The sequence below is a fragment of the Cheilinus undulatus genome, linkage group 9, assembly GCF_018320785.1.
Source record: "Cheilinus undulatus linkage group 9, ASM1832078v1, whole genome shotgun sequence".
Taxonomy (NCBI): Eukaryota; Metazoa; Chordata; class Actinopteri; order Labriformes; family Labridae; genus Cheilinus; species Cheilinus undulatus.
In genome coordinates, this window is record NC_054873.1 from 1,011,623 (window position 1) to 1,028,400 (window position 16,778).

The following is a 16,778-nucleotide window of genomic DNA, read 5'->3' on the forward strand; positions in this document are numbered from 1 at the left end:
CAGAAGGGGCCGGTTTCTGAATAAAGGTCCAACCTGAGGGCCTAACAGGGTCCCCATTTAACCAAACTGTTTACCTAATTTTCACAAGTAATAAATTATAGGGGAAAAAATGAGCAATTATGATCAAACATTTTGTTATTTAAAAAGTCAAATGATAACATAAGCCTCAAAGTCTGAGATAAAAAGTCAAACTTATTTGTTCAAAGGGTCCAAACATGAAATTAGATGTTAGAAAAATGCTTTTAAAAGGCAAATATATAAAAAAAAGAAAGTCACAATCATGTCTTTAAGGCAAAGACATGACTTTAAATTGAAAATGGTGCACCTGAAAGGTCAAAATAGGAGATAAAGTGAAAAGAAATCAATTCAAAAAGGTTAAAATGTGAAATAAAGTCCAAATAATAGAATTCATAATTGTGCTATGCAAAATTGAAAATATGAAATGAAAATACAAATGAATTTGTTTTCCCACATTTATTTTTATCTGGTTACTTTTACTCTTTATTTTTCACATTTTTATCTTTTTATTATATATATATATATCGATACATATCTATATATATATATATATATATATATATATATATATATATATATATATATATATAGTCATCCTTAAGCCACTTTGTAACCAGTTTGGCAGTATGCTTAGGGTCATTGTCCATTTGGAAAACCCATTTGCGCCCAAGCTTTAACTTCCTGGCTGATTGCTTGAGATGTTGCTTCAGTATTTCCACATAATGTTCTTTCCTCATGATGCCATCTATTTTGTGAAGTGCACCAGTCCCTCCTGCAGCAAAACAACCCCACAACATGATGCTGCCACCCCCATGTTTCACAGTTGGGATGGTGTTCTCAGGCTTGCAAGCTTCCCCCTTTTTTCTCCAAATGTAACGATGGTCATTATGGCCAAAAAGTTCCATTTTAGTTTGGTCAGACCACAGAACATGTCTCCAAAAATGAAGGTCTTTGTCCCTGTGTGCATTTGCAAACTGTAATCTGGCTTTTTTATGTTTCTTTTGGAGTAATGGCTTCTTCCTGGGAGAGTGGCCTTTCAGCCCATGTGGGTACAGGACTCGTTTGACTGTTGATAATGACACACTCTTACCAGCTTCAGCCAGCATCTTCACAAGGTCTTTTGCTTTTGTTCTTGGGTTGAGATGCACTTTTCGGACCAAAGCACGTTCATCTCTGGGACACAGAACCCGTCTCCTTCCTGAGCGGTATGATGGCTGGACATTCCCATGGTGTTTATACTTGTGTATAATTGTTTGAACAGATGAACGTGGCACCTTCAGGCATCTGGAAATTGCACCCAAGGATGAACCAGACTTGTGCAAGTCCACAGTTCTCTTCCTGATATCTTGGCTGATTTCTTTTGATTTTCCCATGATGTTACACAAAGAAGCAGTGTGTTTCAGGTGTGCCTTAAAATACATCCACAGGTGTGCCTCTAATTAACTCAAATGTTGTCAATAAACCTATCAGAGGCTTCCAAAGACCTGACATCATCATCTGGGCTTTCCCAAATTGTTTAAAGGCAGAGTAATCTTAGTGTATGTAAACTTCTGACTCTCAAGAAAATAATAAAAAATTGTCTGAAAAATGATCTCTCTCATTATTCTGGCATTTAGCAAATAGAAATAATTTTGGTAATCCTAACTGACCAAAAACAGTAAATGTTTCATCTGATTTAATGTTAGACAGTGAGAAAAAAAAGTTTATGTGCTTTTTTATATAGTGTATGTAAACTTCTGGTTTCAACTGTACATATATATATATATCATCATGATTAAATTACATTTTTATACTGGAGGAAATCTGCAGACCCCATATTTTAGGGCCAGTTATAATAAGAATATGATGTGATCGTGTGGGCCGGGTGTAACTGTACCTCAGGCCAGATTTGGACCCTGGGCCTTGAGTTTGACACCCCTGTTCTAAATGATTACCAGCACAATATTTGATAAAGCAGGTATGAAAGATTTGAAAAATATCTTAATCTGATTTGGCTCATATACAGAAAGAAATGATCATTTTTTCATATAATTCTTATTTTGATTAAGAAAATTAAATACATGAACAGGTAAAGTAGGATTTATGTGAACTATTCTAATAAAGACACTTGAATTTGTGAATAATGTGTAGAGCAGAAAATCTCTGCTGCAAAACAAATGGTACCAAAGTGGTGTTTGGACACATTTCAGTCTAAGGAAATATTGCACCGTCTGCAATTTGAAAATTGCAACAGGTCATACTGCGATTTATTTGCAATAATTTCCCAGCCCTAGTGTGAACAAGCCTTCAGCCTGTCTGAGGACAGTAAAATTCAGTAGGAATCAGCACATTAATGGCTGAATTCAACATGAATGAGATCTCTGACAGAACTGAGCAGATTCTTTGTGTTTCCTCCTCCACTGAAACATCAGCCTCTAAACTTGGTCTAATAAAAACATTTAACCAACTGTGAGGCACTGCAGAGCTGCTGCAGGTTCAGCTTTCAGCTGCTCTTTGAATTCATGTAGATAATTATCAGGGAATGTTTGATTATTGCAACTCACATAAATGTATCTAAAAAATCTGCAGATTAGTTTTCTTTAATTGTTTTATGTTTTTTAAACTTGGGCCTAGTCGACTACCAGCAGTTACAGTTCTTCATTGAGCTGGATTCTGAGTGATTCCTCAAAGAACATAACTCCATGTCTAACTTCCTCTCATGTACCTTTCCTCTTCCTCCTTCAGCTTAGACTCTGCATGGCGAAGGACGGGCCTCAGCGGGAGTGAGCAGCCAATCAGACGAGTCCATTGGTAGCAGCATGGCGTCCCGTCAGAGGAACTCGGTGCGGATCCTGTCGAGCCGGGAGCGTGGCTCTCAGACGTTCGGCTCCCAGCGCCTCCTGCAGCTGCTGGTGGAGGAGAAGGTCCGCTGGATGAAGTGGCAGAGTCAGGTACGGTACCACAGAAGAAACCTGGTGACGGTGCGATTTTACCTTCTTTGAATCGTTTGGCTGACCAGACGGGGTTCTGCCCGAGGTTTTCTCACGAGATCGCTTTAATTATCAGGATCAGAAATTAGACTGTGCCACAAATAAACATACTGACTGTGTTTTCCTCAAATTTTTCTAAAAGCAGTGTTTCATCCACCTGATGTTGTCTAATTCTGTCTCTACAGAAAGTGGAGCTGCCGGACAGCCCTCGATCAACCTTCCTGCTGGCATTCAGCCCAGACAGGTGAGACCATCCGCCCACACTCTGAATATAGACAATATTCAATATTCAAGTCTTTTAAGCACCATAAGAGTTTCGGCTTTGTTTGATCACCTTGCAGCTGTTTAGTTGATGTGTAAATGTTTTTAATCAGAGTTTCCCTCCACTGGTATAAGAAGAGCTGAATAACTCTTCTTCTCTGTCTCCTCCTCTCTCTCATAGGACCCTCATGGCTTCCACACACGTTAACCACAACATTTATATAACGGAGGTGAAGACAGGAAAGTGCCTACATTCCCTCGTGGGCCACCGTAGAACCCCCTGGTGTGTGACCTTTCATCCCACTATCCCTGGCCTGGTGGCCTCTGGGTGCCTTGACGGCGAAGTCCGAATCTGGGACCTACACGTGAGTATCACACTAAGACAGTGTTCCTCAACCCTGCTCAACCAAAGAGCCACACTGTAGAAAAAAACCTTTGCAAGAGCCAAAATCTAAGTGGTGAAAAGTGGCAAAATGGGTTAAAGTGGCAAAAAACATAAGTTAAAAGTGGCAAAAATGGTTAAAATGCGGGACAGAAGTGGCAGAAAATGGTCGAAAAGGGGTGTAATATAATTGAAAAATTAGTTACAGGTGGCTAAAATTATCAAAAAGCAGTAAAACGTGGCAAAAATGAGTGCAAAGTGACTAAAACGGGTAAAAAGCAGCAAAAGTCACAAAAATGGCAAAAAGCAGAGGGGGGGTGGGTTGAAAATAGCAAAAATCAAAACAAAAAAAATTAAAGGGCCATTAAAAATTGCCAAAAGTGGCAAAAAGAAGTGGCATAATGGGCTTGAAAAGCAGAAGAATTGATTAGGCGGCAAAAAATAAGAAAAAAAGGGAAAAAAATTGCAAATAAGGGCAATGAAAATAAATAGAAAAAAAATAAAGGTTGGCAATTAAAGCCAGCCGCACACGAATGGGAAACAAACTGATTAATGTAGCATACCATCCATAATTTCTGAGGTCAAAGTTGACCTTTTTTAAGGTTTCTGGGGCGAAAAATATTTAAAATGAGGACATAGAAGAGCTACAAAGCATCATAAAAGAGCCACATGTTGAGTATCACTGCACGAAGAAGTCATGTGACATTTCCAACCTTTGACTGAGTTGCTGCCCCCCCCCCCCCCCGGAAGATATATACTGGCAGTTTATCATCGCTACTCCTCTCTGCTGCGTGCGTTGATACAGATGTTACAGGATCAAAACTGCTGTGATGGCAAAAGCCCAGGTAATTAAATTTTTCTAAGCATGGAAACCAACAACATTTTAGCGTATCAGTAGTGTTATGGAGTTTCACAGGCTCTGCTACTTAGTGCCGTTTTATCACTGATATAATAAAGACAGCATCAGTTCATGCAGGTAGAAGCATAAAACCCATCAGCATTGTTCATCAAACTAAACCACTAGACCTGCCTTCATCTGTCAGCTTGAAGAAGAAGGATTCTGTCTGTGCTGGGACTAGCATGTGGTCATGTGGTCCTCCTCACCTGATTGGCTGCTAACAGTGCTCCTAAACTTTGTAGTGAGTAACAGAGACACTTTGATTTTACAAAAAAGGAGTCATTAGGTGATATCTCCTTGTGACTCAACATTTTTGAGTCTGAGTATTGTAAATGAATGGATGAAAGCAGACAGTAGGTCAGACAGGTTAGATGTCGGACTCTGACTTATCTTTCTCATTCGGCCATGATGACGAAGCTCGAGCATGCTCTGTGTCTGCAGGGCGGCAGTGAGAGCTGGTTCACGGAGAGTAACGTGGCCATCGCCTCGCTGGCCTTCCACCCAACCGCTCAGCTGCTCCTCATCGCCACCAACAACGAGCTGCACTTCTGGGACTGGAGCCGACCGGAGCCGTTCGCCGTGGTCAAGACGGGCAGCGACACCGAGAGAGTCCGGTGAGTCAGAACGAGTCGCCGTGGTCGTGATGTTGATCTGTGGAGTGGAGGATCTGAGGGAAAGGCTGGCTTCTCAACAAGAAGAAGATTTAGCATGATTGATGAGGAGAAACTCTTCATCTGTCTACATGCCCCTCAGATTCATGATCATGTCCTTTTTCATCCTGACTTTCCTCTCTGATCACGCCATCATCATACATCAGTTTAAGTTAACCAGAGTTACTTTGGTGAGGTGGTTGGTGTTTTTTGAACCGTGATCAACAGTAAACTGCTTTTAGGAGACTTGATGTGTTTGGAAAGTTTGGCCCACAAGTCTAATCAGTCCTGAACCCTAGTCCTTAGTCCTTCAGTCTCTAACAGGACTGTGAGTAGACTGGACCTGAACCCTGGTCCTCAGTCCTTCAGTCTCTAACAGGACTGTGAGTAGACTGGACCTGAACCCTAGTCCTCAGTCCTTCAGTCTCCAACAGGACTGTGAGTAGACTGGACCTGAACCCTAGTCCTCAGTCCTTCAGTCTCCAACAGGACTGTGAGTAGACTGGACCTGAACCCTGGTCCTCAGTCCTTCAGTCTCTAACAGGACTGTGAGTAGACTGGACCTGAACCCTAGTCCTCAGTCCTTCAGTCTCTAACAGGACTGTGAGTAGACTGGACCTGAACCCTGGTCCTCAGTCCTTCAGTCTCTAACAGGACTGTGAGTAGACTGGACCTGAACCCTGGTCCTCAGTCCTTCAGTCTCTAACAGGACTGTGAGTAGACTGGACCTGAACCCTGGTCCTCAGTCCTTCAGTCTCTAACAGGACTGTGAGTAGACTGGACCTGAACCCTGGTCCTCAGTCCTTCAGTCTCTAACAGGACTGTGAGTAGACTGGACCTGAACCCTGGTCCTCAGTCCTTCAGTCTCTAACAGGACTGTGAGTAGACTGGACCTGAACCCTAGTCCTCAGTCCTTCAGTCTCCAACAGGACTGTGAGTAGACTGGACCTGAACCCTAGTCCTCAGTCCTTCAGTCTCTAACAGGACTGTGAGTAGACTGGACCTGAACCCTGGTCCTCAGTCCTTCAGTCTCTAACAGGACTGTGAGTAGACTGGACCTGAACCCTAGTCCTCAGTCCTTCAGTCTCCAACAGGACTGTGAGTAGACTGACCTGAACCCTTGTCCTCAGTCCTTCAGTCTCTAACAGGACTGTGAGTAGACTGGACCTGAACCCTGGTCCTCAGTCCTTCAGTCTCTAACAGGACTGTGAGTAGACTGACCTGAACCCTGGTCCTCAGTCCTTCAGTCTCTAACAGGACTGTGAGTAGACTGGACCTGAACCCTAGTCCTCAGTCCTTCAGTCTCCAACAGGACTGTGAGTAGACTGGACCTGAACCCTAGTCCTTAGTCCTTCAGTCTCTAACAGGACTGTGAGTAGACTGGACCTGAACCCTGGTCCTCAGTCCTTCAGTCTCTAACAGGACTGTGAGTAGACTGGACCTGAACCCTAGTCCTCAGTCCTTCAGTCTCCAACAGGACTGTGAGTAGACTGGACCTGAACCCTAGTCCTCAGTCCTTCAGTCTCCAACAGGACTGTGAGTAGACTGGACCTGAACCCTGGTCCTCAGTCCTTCAGTCTCTAACAGGACTGTGAGTAGACTGGACCTGAACCCTAGTCCTCAGTCCTTCAGTCTCTAACAGGACTGTGAGTAGACTGGACCTGAACCCTAGTCCTCAGTCCTTCAGTCTCTAACAGGACTGTGAGTAGACTGGACCTGAACCCTGGTCCTCAGTCCTTCAGTCTCTAACAGGACTGTGAGTAGACTGGACCTGAACCCTGGTCCTCAGTCCTTCAGTCTCTAACAGGACTGTGAGTAGACTGGACCTGAACCCTGGTCCTCAGTCCTTCAGTCTCTAACAGGACTGTGAGTAGACTGGACCTGAACCCTGGTCCTCAGTCCTTCAGTCTCTAACAGGACTGTGAGTAGACTGGACCTGAACCCTGGTCCTCAGTCCTTCAGTCTCTAACAGGACTGTGAGTAGACTGGACCTGAACCCTAGTCCTCAGTCCTTCAGTCTCTAACAGGACTGTGAGTAGACTGGACCTGAACCCTGGTCCTCAGTCCTTCAGTCTCTAACAGGACTGTGAGTAGACTGGACCTGAACCCTAGTCCTCAGTCCTTCAGTCTCCAACAGGACTGTGAGTAGACTGGACCTGAACCCTGGTCCTCAGTCCTTCAGTCTCTAACAGGACTGTGAGTAGACTGGACCTGAACCCTGGTCCTCAGTCCTTCAGTCTCTAACAGGACTGTGAGTAGACTGGACCTGAACCCTGGTCCTCAGTCCTTCAGTCTCTAACAGGACTGTGAGTAGACTGGACCTGAACCCTTGTCCTCAGTCCTTCAGTCTCCAACAGGACTGTGAGTAGACTGGACCTGAACCCTGGTCCTCAGTCCTTCAGTCTCTAACAGGACTGTGAGTAGACTGGACCTGAACCCTGGTCCTCAGTCCTTCAGTCTCTAACAGGACTGTGAGTAGACTGGACCTGAACCCTAGTCCTCAGTCCTTCAGTCTCTAACAGGACTGTGAGTAGACTGGACCTGAACCCTGGTCCTCAGTCCTTCAGTCTCTAACAGGACTGTGAGTAGACTGGACCTGAACCCTGGTCCTCAGTCCTTCAGTCTCTAACAGGACTGTGAGTAGACTGGACCTGAACCCTGGTCCTCAGTCCTTCAGTCTCTAACAGGACTGTGAGTAGACTGGACCTGAACCCTAGTCCTCAGTCCTTCAGTCTCTAACAGGACTGTGAGTAGACTGGACCTGAACCCTGGTCCTCAGTCCTTCAGTCTCTAACAGGACTGTGAGTAGACTGGACCTTAAACCTGGTCCTTCAGTCTCTAACAGGACTGTGAGTAGACTGGACCTGAACCCTAGTCCTCAGTCCTTCAGTCTCTAACAGGACTGTGAGTAGACTGGACCTGAACCCTGGTCCTCAGTCCTTCAGTCTCTAACAGGACTGTGAGTAGACTGGACCTGAACCCTGGTCCTCAGTCCTTCAGTCTCTAACAGGACTGTGAGTAGACTGGACCTGAACCCTGGTCCTCAGTCCTTCAGTCTCTAACAGGACTGTGAGTAGACTGGACCTGAACCCTGGTCCTCAGTCCTTCAGTCTCTAACAGGACTGTGAGTAGACTGGACCTGAACCCTAGTCCTCAGTCCTTCAGTCTCTAACAGGACTGTGAGTAGACTGGACCTGAACCCTAGTCCTCAGTCCTTCAGTCTCCAACAGGACTGTGAGTAGACTGGACCTGAACCCTAGTCCTCAGTCCTTCAGTCTCTAACAGGACTGTGAGTAGACTGGACCTGAACCCTAGTCCTCAGTCCTTCAGTCTCCAACAGGACTGTGAGTAGACTGGACCTGAACCCTAGTCCTCAGTCCTTCAGTCTCTAACAGGACTGTGAGTAGACTGGACCTGAACCCTAGTCCTCAGTCCTTCAGTCTCTAACAGGACTGTGAGTAGACTGGACCTGAACCCTAGTCCTCAGTCCTTCAGTCTCTAACAGGACTGTGAGTAGACTGGACCTGAACCCTGGTCCTCAGTCCTTCAGTCTCTAACAGGACTGTGAGTAGACTGGACCTGAACCCTGGTCCTTCAGTCTCTAACAGGACTGTGAGTAGACTGGACCTGAACCCTAGTCCTCAGTCCTTCAGTCTCTAACAGGACTGTGAGTAGACTGGACCTGAACCCTAGTCCTCAGTCCTTCAGTCTCTAACAGGACTGTGAGTAGACTGGACCTGAACCCTGGTCCTCAGTCCTTCAGTCTCTAACAGGACTGTGAGTAGACTGGACCTGAACCCTGGTCCTTCAGTCTCTAACAGGACTGTGAGTAGACTGGACCTGAACCCTAGTCCTCAGTCCTTCAGTCTCTAACAGGACTGTGAGTAGACTGGACCTGAACCCTAGTCCTTCAGTCTCTAACAGGACTGTGAGTAGACTGGACCTGAACCCTGGTCCTCAGTCCTTCAGTCTCTAACAGGACTGTGAGTAGACTGGACCTGAACCCTGGTCCTTCAGTCTCTAACAGGACTGTGAGTAGACTGGACCTGAACCCTAGTCCTCAGTCCTTCAGTCTCTAACAGGACTGTGAGTAGACTGGACCTGAACCCTGGTCCTCAGTCCTTCAGTCTCTAACAGGACTGTGAGTAGACTGGACCTGAACCCTGGTCCTTCAGTCTCTAACAGGACTGTGAGTAGACTGGACCTGAACCCTGGTCCTTCAGTCTCTAACAGGACTGTGAGTAGACTGGACCTGAACCCTAGTCCTCAGTCCTTCAGTCTCTAACAGGACTGTGAGTAGACTGGACCTGAACCCTGGTCCTCAGTCCTTCAGTCTCTAACAGGACTGTGAGTAGACTGGACCTGAACCCTGGTCCTCAGTCCTTCAGTCTCTAACAGGACTGTGAGTAGACTGGACCTGAACCCTAGTCCTCAGTCCTTCAGTCTCTAACAGGACTGTGAGTAGACTGGACCTGAACCCTGGTCCTCAGTCCTTCAGTCTCTAACAGGACTGTGAGTAGACTGGACCTGAACCCTGGTCCTTCAGTCTCTAACAGGACTGTGAGTAGACTGGACCTGAACCCTAGTCCTCAGTCCTTCAGTCTCTAACAGGACTGTGAGTAGACTGGACCTGAACCCTAGTCCTTCAGTCTCTAACAGGACTGTGAGTAGACTGGACCTGAACCCTGGTCCTCAGTCCTTCAGTCTCTAACAGGACTGTGAGTAGACTGGACCTGAACCCTGGTCCTCAGTCCTTCAGTCTCTAACAGGACTGTGAGTAGACTGGACCTGAACCCTAGTCCTCAGTCCTTCAGTCTCCAACAGGACTGTGAGTAGACTGGACCTGAACCCTAGTCCTCAGTCCTTCAGTCTCTAACAGGACTGTGAGTAGACTGGACCTGAACCCTGGTCCTCAGTCCTTCAGTCTCTAACAGGACTGTGAGTAGACTGGACCTGAACCCTGGTCCTTCAGTCTCTAACAGGACTGTGAGTAGACTGGACCTGAACCCTAGTCCTCAGTCCTTCAGTCTCTAACAGGACTGTGAGTAGACTGGACCTGAACCCTAGTCCTCAGTCCTTCAGTCTCTAACAGGACTGTGAGTAGACTGGACCTGAACCCTAGTCCTCAGTCCTTCAGTCTCTAACAGGACTGTGAGTAGACTGGACCTGAACCCTGGTCCTTCAGTCTCTAACAGGACTGTGAGTAGACTGGACCTGAACCCTAGTCCTCAGTCCTTCAGTCTCTAACAGGACTGTGAGTAGACTGGACCTGAACCCTAGTCCTTCAGTCTCTAACAGGACTGTGAGTAGACTGGACCTGAACCCTGGTCCTCAGTCCTTCAGTCTCTAACAGGACTGTGAGTAGACTGGACCTGAACCCTGGTCCTTCAGTCTCTAACAGGACTGTGAGTAGACTGGACCTGAACCCTGGTCCTTCAGTCTCTAACAGGACTGTGAGTAGACTGGACCTGAACCCTAGTCCTCAGTCCTTCAGTCTCTAACAGGACTGTGAGTAGACTGGACCTGAACCCTAGTCCTCAGTCCTTCAGTCTCTAACAGGACTGTGAGTAGACTGGACCAGTCTGTCTGAGTTGGGTCCACATGTGGGGAATCCTGTTTGTTAAAACGTCCTCAGACAGCAGAGCTGGAGGTTTTTCTGTCATAAATCTTTCTCTGTGTCTTCAGGTTGGTGCGGTTCGATCCTCTCGGTCACAACCTGCTGACGGCGATTGTGAATCCATCCAATCAGCAGGTGAGTTTGAGTCAGTGGTTTAATCGCCGTTTGAAGAGAAGTCTGAGCTGAGAGGTAAAAATGAAACTCATGGATCCTTAAAGGAAATGCTGGGAACCCAAAAACAAAGTTATACAGCAGAACACCCGTGAAATATGAAACCAAGGATGGGTTTATACAAACATGGAGGAGGTAAAAAATAGATCTGATCAGTGTGGTAGAATCATTGATCAGTGATTTCACCCTCAGGCATCATGGACATTTTTGTCCATGTGGGCTGATCTCTCCTCTTTCTCTGCTCACCATTGTAGCTGTGTTAGTGCATATGGTCTCACTTTTTGTAACAAAGTTTCTTTTGAGGCAAATTTTTGAATTCAAATTTCAATGTCTCTGATAGGCCAGGGGAACACTGAGAAACTAATTTACTACCCTTTAAAGCCATTAAGGACAAAAACGTCCACTTCCAAAAAACTGCTATAAAAACTGAACAGATTCATTTTTTTTTCTGCTTTTTTTGCATAAATCTCTTAAACAACTTCAGCTGTGCTCAAAACTACCAAACATTCAATCATTTTGAGGATATTAACCCTTTAATGCCAGTTTGATTACCTAAAGTCAGTGTTGTGTTTTTTATGGAAAAAAAAAGGCAAAAAATTGTGAAATCTTCCTTTGGATGGCTGGAGCATTATTTCTAAATCCAGCGTGGATATTTCAATGATTAGCCAAAATATTGACTTTGAAGCATTTTTAGTTTTTGTGTAGCATCTGATTTAGAATTTACTACCCTTTGGAGTCATTAAGGACAAAAACGTCCACTTCCAAAAACAGCAGTAAAAATAGTAAACATTTACATGTTTTCTGCTTTTTTTGGTCACATCTTTTGATCAACTTCAGTTCTGATCAAAACAATCTGCAGTTCAGTTCAGTTTTCAGGATTTTAACCCTTTAAATGCCAGTTTGATTACAGGATGGACATATTTTTTTTCTGAAAAACAAACACACAATACAGTATTAATTTTGCAGAAAACTAATTTTGCGGGTATTGTTTTTTTTTTTTTTTTTAAATCAGTCCTGGGTATGTCAAACATTAGCCAAAATATTGACTTTGATGCATTATTAGTTTTTGTGTAGCATCTGATTTAAAATTTACTACCCTTTGAGTCATTAAGGACAAAAACGTCCCATTGACTCACATTCAAACCACATTTTTTGATCTTTACATCATCAAACTGGCATTTAAAGGGTTAAAATCCTCAAAATGATTGAATGTTTGGTAGTTTTGAGCACAGATGAAGTTTTTTAGGAGATGTACGCAGAAAAAGCAGAAAAAATATGAATCTGTTCAGTTTTTATAGCAGTTTTTTGGAAGTGGACGTTTTTGTCCTTAATGGCTTTAAAGGGTAGTAAACTGAAGTGATGCCCAAGGGTTAACATTGATCAGGACATTAACATAATAATCAGTATATTAACATATTGATCTGTATATTCACATTATTGATTGATGCATTAAGATTATTGATCTGTATATTAACACATTGATGTTTGTATTCACATTATTGATCTGTATATTAACATTATTAATCTGTATATTAACACATTGATGGGTGTATTCACATTATTGATCTGTATATTAACATTATTAATCTGTATATTAACACATTGATGGGTGTATTCACATTGTTGATCGGTATATTAACATTATTGATCTGTATATTAACACATTGATGGGTGTATTCACCTTATTGATCGGTATATTAACATTATTGATCTGTATATTAACACATTGATGGGTGTATTCACATTATTGATCGATATATTAACATTATTGATCTGTATATTAACACATTGATGGGTGTATTCACATTATTGATCGATATATTAACATTATTGATCTGTATATTAACACATTGATGGGTGTATTCACATTATTGATCGGTATATTAACATTATTGATCTGTATATTAACACATTGATGGGTGTATTCACATTATTGATCGGTATATTAACATTATTGATCTGTATATTAACACATTGATGGGTGTATTCACATTATTGATCAGTATATTAACATTATTGATCTGTATATTAACACATTGATGGGTGTATTCACATTATTGATCGGTATATTAACATCATTGATCTGTATAGTAACACATTGATGGGTGTTTCAGAACGAGGAGGACTCTGAGGTCCCGATGGACAGCGTTGAGATGCCTCACTTCCGCCAGCGCTCCTTCCTGCCCACACCGCCGATCCGCCGTACTCCCATCCTCCACAACTTCCTGCACATCCTTTCGTCTCGCTCTCCGGGGGCTCAGACCGGAGGTGAACAGCCCCGCCCCCTCGGTGACGGTGGCGGCAGTGTTGGGGAATCTCCCAGCATGCCTCTGGCTCAGTACCCGGGCTCTGACCGCGGTCCGCCGTTTCCCGGCTGCACTCAGCACCTCGGGATGGTGTGTCTGTGCAGCCGCTGTTCCATCAGCCGTAGTCCCGCCCTCTCTGTGAACACAGCCCCCCCTGAGGGGCCCCCTCCCCCCTCAGCCTCCACCTTCTCCTCAGCCCGCACGGAGCCCAGACAGCCGTCAGAGCGACCTTCCGCCTTCACCTCCGTCTACTACAGCGCCGGCTCTTCTATCAACACCACGGCGCCCAGCATGGAGCAGCACGCTGCACCCCGGCCCGCCCCCGACTGGACCCGTAACCTGCTGAGTATGAGAGAGGGCGGGGTCAGCCCCGGGATGCTTCCTCCTAGGACATCTTCGTCCTCCATCAGCCTGTTGTCCGTGCTCCGCCAGCAGGACGGCTCCTCCCAGTCCCCTGTCTACACCTCCGCCACAGAGGGGCGGGGCTTTCCACAGCCGGGGGAGCCAGGGGGGCGGGACGGAGCAGGAACGAGCAGCGGGCACCACCCATTCTGGGACGGCTCCCGCAGTAACACGGCGTCCTTCAGGAACGTTCTGCAGTGTAACCTTAGTCGTTACTTCATGGAGTTTGACCGCATGCAGGACTTGGAGCCTCCGCTAGGGGGCGCCATGGTGGACGGAGGTCAGGAGCAGAGCCAGGAGCTTCTGAACAACAACATGGACCCTGACAGACCTGGGCCTTCATCATCCTCTTCCTCTTCTCCCACCATCATCCACTACCAGCCCCCGCTCCCCCCGCCCCCCTCCTCTCACAGCCTGGAGAACAACGTCCCGCCCCCCGCCGCCCGGGGTCACCTGAACCGCTGCCGAGCCTGTCACAACCTGCTCACCTTTAACCACGACTCTCAGCGCTGGGAACGTACCAACCAGGCCTCCTCCACCTCCGCCTCAGGCCTGGACCCCTCCTCCTCCACCTTCCCCTCCTCTTCATCTCCATGGCAACCAGACGACGGCAGGCGGACGCTGGAAGCCCCGCCCACGGAGCGAAGGGGGCCTCCAGAGCCCAACGAGCAGTCTCCGCCCCCCGTAGGTGGAGGACCAGGACCAGTGGCCTTCCCCATCGCTCCGACCCCGAGCCAGCCCGGGGAGCAGACGGTGGGTCTGGTCTACAACCAGGAAACGGCGCAGTGGGAGCGGGTGTACCGGCAGGCCGCCGCTGGGAGGGCGGCCGAGCCACCGGAGGCCTTAAGCCAAGAAATGCCTGTTGACCCCCCCGACGAGGACTCGCTGAGGAGGTACGAGGTCTAAATCTGAGCTCCACCTTTAAATACTCTGATGAGAACGTCAGAAGTTCCTCTGTCTGAGGAGGAACTTTAGCCTCCTGTCCTTTAACCACTCCTCTGTTCTCTAACGTTCCTCTGTTCTCTAACTTTCCTCTGTTCTCTAATGTTCCTCTGTTTCCTAACGTTCCTCTGTTCTTTAACATTCTTCTGTTATCGAACATTCCTCTGTTCTCCAACATTCCTCTGTTCTCTAACGTTCCTGTTCTCCAACGTTCCTCTGTTCTCTAACGTTCCTCTGTTCTCTAACGTTCTGTTCTGTAATATTCCTCTGTTCTCTAACAGTTCTTCTGTTCCTTAACATTCCTCTGTTGTCTAACATTCTGTTCTCTAACGTTCCTCTGTTCTCTAACATTTCTCTGTTCTCTAACATTCTTCTGTTCTCTAACATTCTTCTGTTCTCTCACGTTCTGTTCTCTAACGTTCCTCTGTTCTGTAATGTTTCTCTGTTCTCTAACGTTCCTCTGTTCTCTAACGTTCTGTTCTGTAACATTCTTCTGTTCTGTAACATTCTTCTGTTCTCTAACATTCTTCTGTTCTCTCACGTTCTGTTCTCTAACGTTCCTCTGTTCTCTAACGTTCCTCTGTTCTCTAACGTTCTGTTCTCTAATGTTACTCTGTTCTCTAACGTTCTGTTCTGTAACATTCCTCTGTTCTCTAACAGTTCTTCTGTTCCTTAACATTCCTCTGTTGTCTAACATTCTGTTCTCTAACGTTCCTCTGTTCTCTAACATTTCTCTGTTCTCTAACATTCTTCTGTCTCTAACATTCTTCTGTTCTCTAACATTCTTCTGTTCTCTCACGTTCTGTTCTCTAACGTTCCTCTGTTCTGTAATGTTTCTCTGTTCTCTAACGTTCCTCTGTTCTCTAACATTCTGTTCTGTAACATTCTTCTGTTCTCCAACATTCTTCTGTTCTCTAACGTTCCTCCGTTCTTTAATGTTCCTCTGTTCTCTAACGTCCCTCTGTTTCCTAACATTCCTCTGTTCTTTAACATTCTTCTGTTATCGAACATTCCTCTGTTCTCCAACATTCCTCTGTTCTCTAACGTTCCTGTTCTCCAACGTTCCTCTGTTCTCTAACGTTCCTCTGTTCTCTAACGTTCTGTTCTGTAATATTCCTCTGTTCTCTAACAGTTCTTCTGTTCCTTAACATTCCTCTGTTGTCTAACATTCTGTTCTCTAACGTTCCTCTGTTCTCTAACATTTCTCTGTTCTCTAACATTCTTCTGTTCTCTAACATTCTTCTGTTCTCTCACGTTCTGTTCTCTAACGTTCCTCTGTTCTGTAATGTTTCTCTGTTCTCTAACGTTCCTCTGTTCTCTAACGTTCTGTTCTGTAACATTCCTCTGTTCTCTAACATTCTTCTGTTCTCTAACGTTCCTCCGTTCTTTAATGTTCCTCTGTTCTCCAACGTTCCTCTGTTCTCGAACGTTCCTCTGTTTCCTAACTTTCCTCTGTTCTTTAACATTCTTCTGTTATCGAACATTCCTCTGTTCTCCAACATTCCTCTGTTCTCTAACGTTCCTCTGTTCTCTAACGTTCCTCTGTTCTCCAACGTTCCTCTGTTCTGAAACGTTCCTCTGTTCTCTAATGTTCCTCTGTTCTCCAACGTTCCTCTGTTCTCTAACGTTCCTCTGTTTTCCAGCGTTCCTCTGTTTCCTAACGTTCCTCTGTTCTCTAACATTCTTCTGTTCTCTCACATTCCTCCATTCTCTAACGTTCCTCTGTTCTCTAACGTTCTGTTCTCTAATGTTCCTCTGTTCTCTAACGTTCTGTTCTCTAATGTTCCTCTGTTCTCTAACGTTCTGTTCTCTAATGTTCCTCTGTTCTCTAACAGTTCTGTTCTGTAATATTCCTCTGTTCTCTAACAGTTCTTCTGTTCCTTAACATTCCTCTGTTGTCTAACATTCTGTTCTCTAACATTCCTCTGTTCTGTAACATTCTTCTGTTCTCTAACGTTCCTCCGTTCTCTAACGTTCCTCTGTTTTCCAGCATTCCTCTGTTTCCAAACGTTCCTCTGTTCTTTAACATTCTTCTGTTATCGAACATTCCTCTGTTCTCCAACATTCCTCTGTTCTCTAACGTTCCTGTTCTCCAACGTTCCTCTGTTCTCTAACGTTCCTCTGTCCTCTAACGATCTGTTCTCTAATGTTCCTCTGTTCTC

At 45.3% G+C, this 16,778-nt stretch overlaps 1 protein-coding gene across 2 annotated transcripts in view; it reads left to right on the forward strand.

Moving 5' to 3' along the window:
- The window catches only part of ambra1b (autophagy/beclin-1 regulator 1b), a 45,208-nt gene that overhangs the window by 14,294 nt on the left and 14,136 nt on the right, over positions 1–16,778 (forward strand). For both annotated transcript variants that reach the window (XM_041795400.1, XM_041795401.1), the window contains exons 2-7: positions 2,743–2,948; positions 3,173–3,231; positions 3,430–3,613; positions 4,970–5,142; positions 10,864–10,930; positions 13,081–14,567. In XM_041795400.1, coding sequence (XP_041651334.1) covers positions 2,817–2,948; positions 3,173–3,231; positions 3,430–3,613; positions 4,970–5,142; positions 10,864–10,930; positions 13,081–14,567 — 2,102 coding nt within the window. In that variant the 5' untranslated portion in view covers positions 2,743–2,816. The remainder of the gene's footprint in view (positions 1–2,742; positions 2,949–3,172; positions 3,232–3,429; positions 3,614–4,969; positions 5,143–10,863; positions 10,931–13,080; positions 14,568–16,778) is intronic.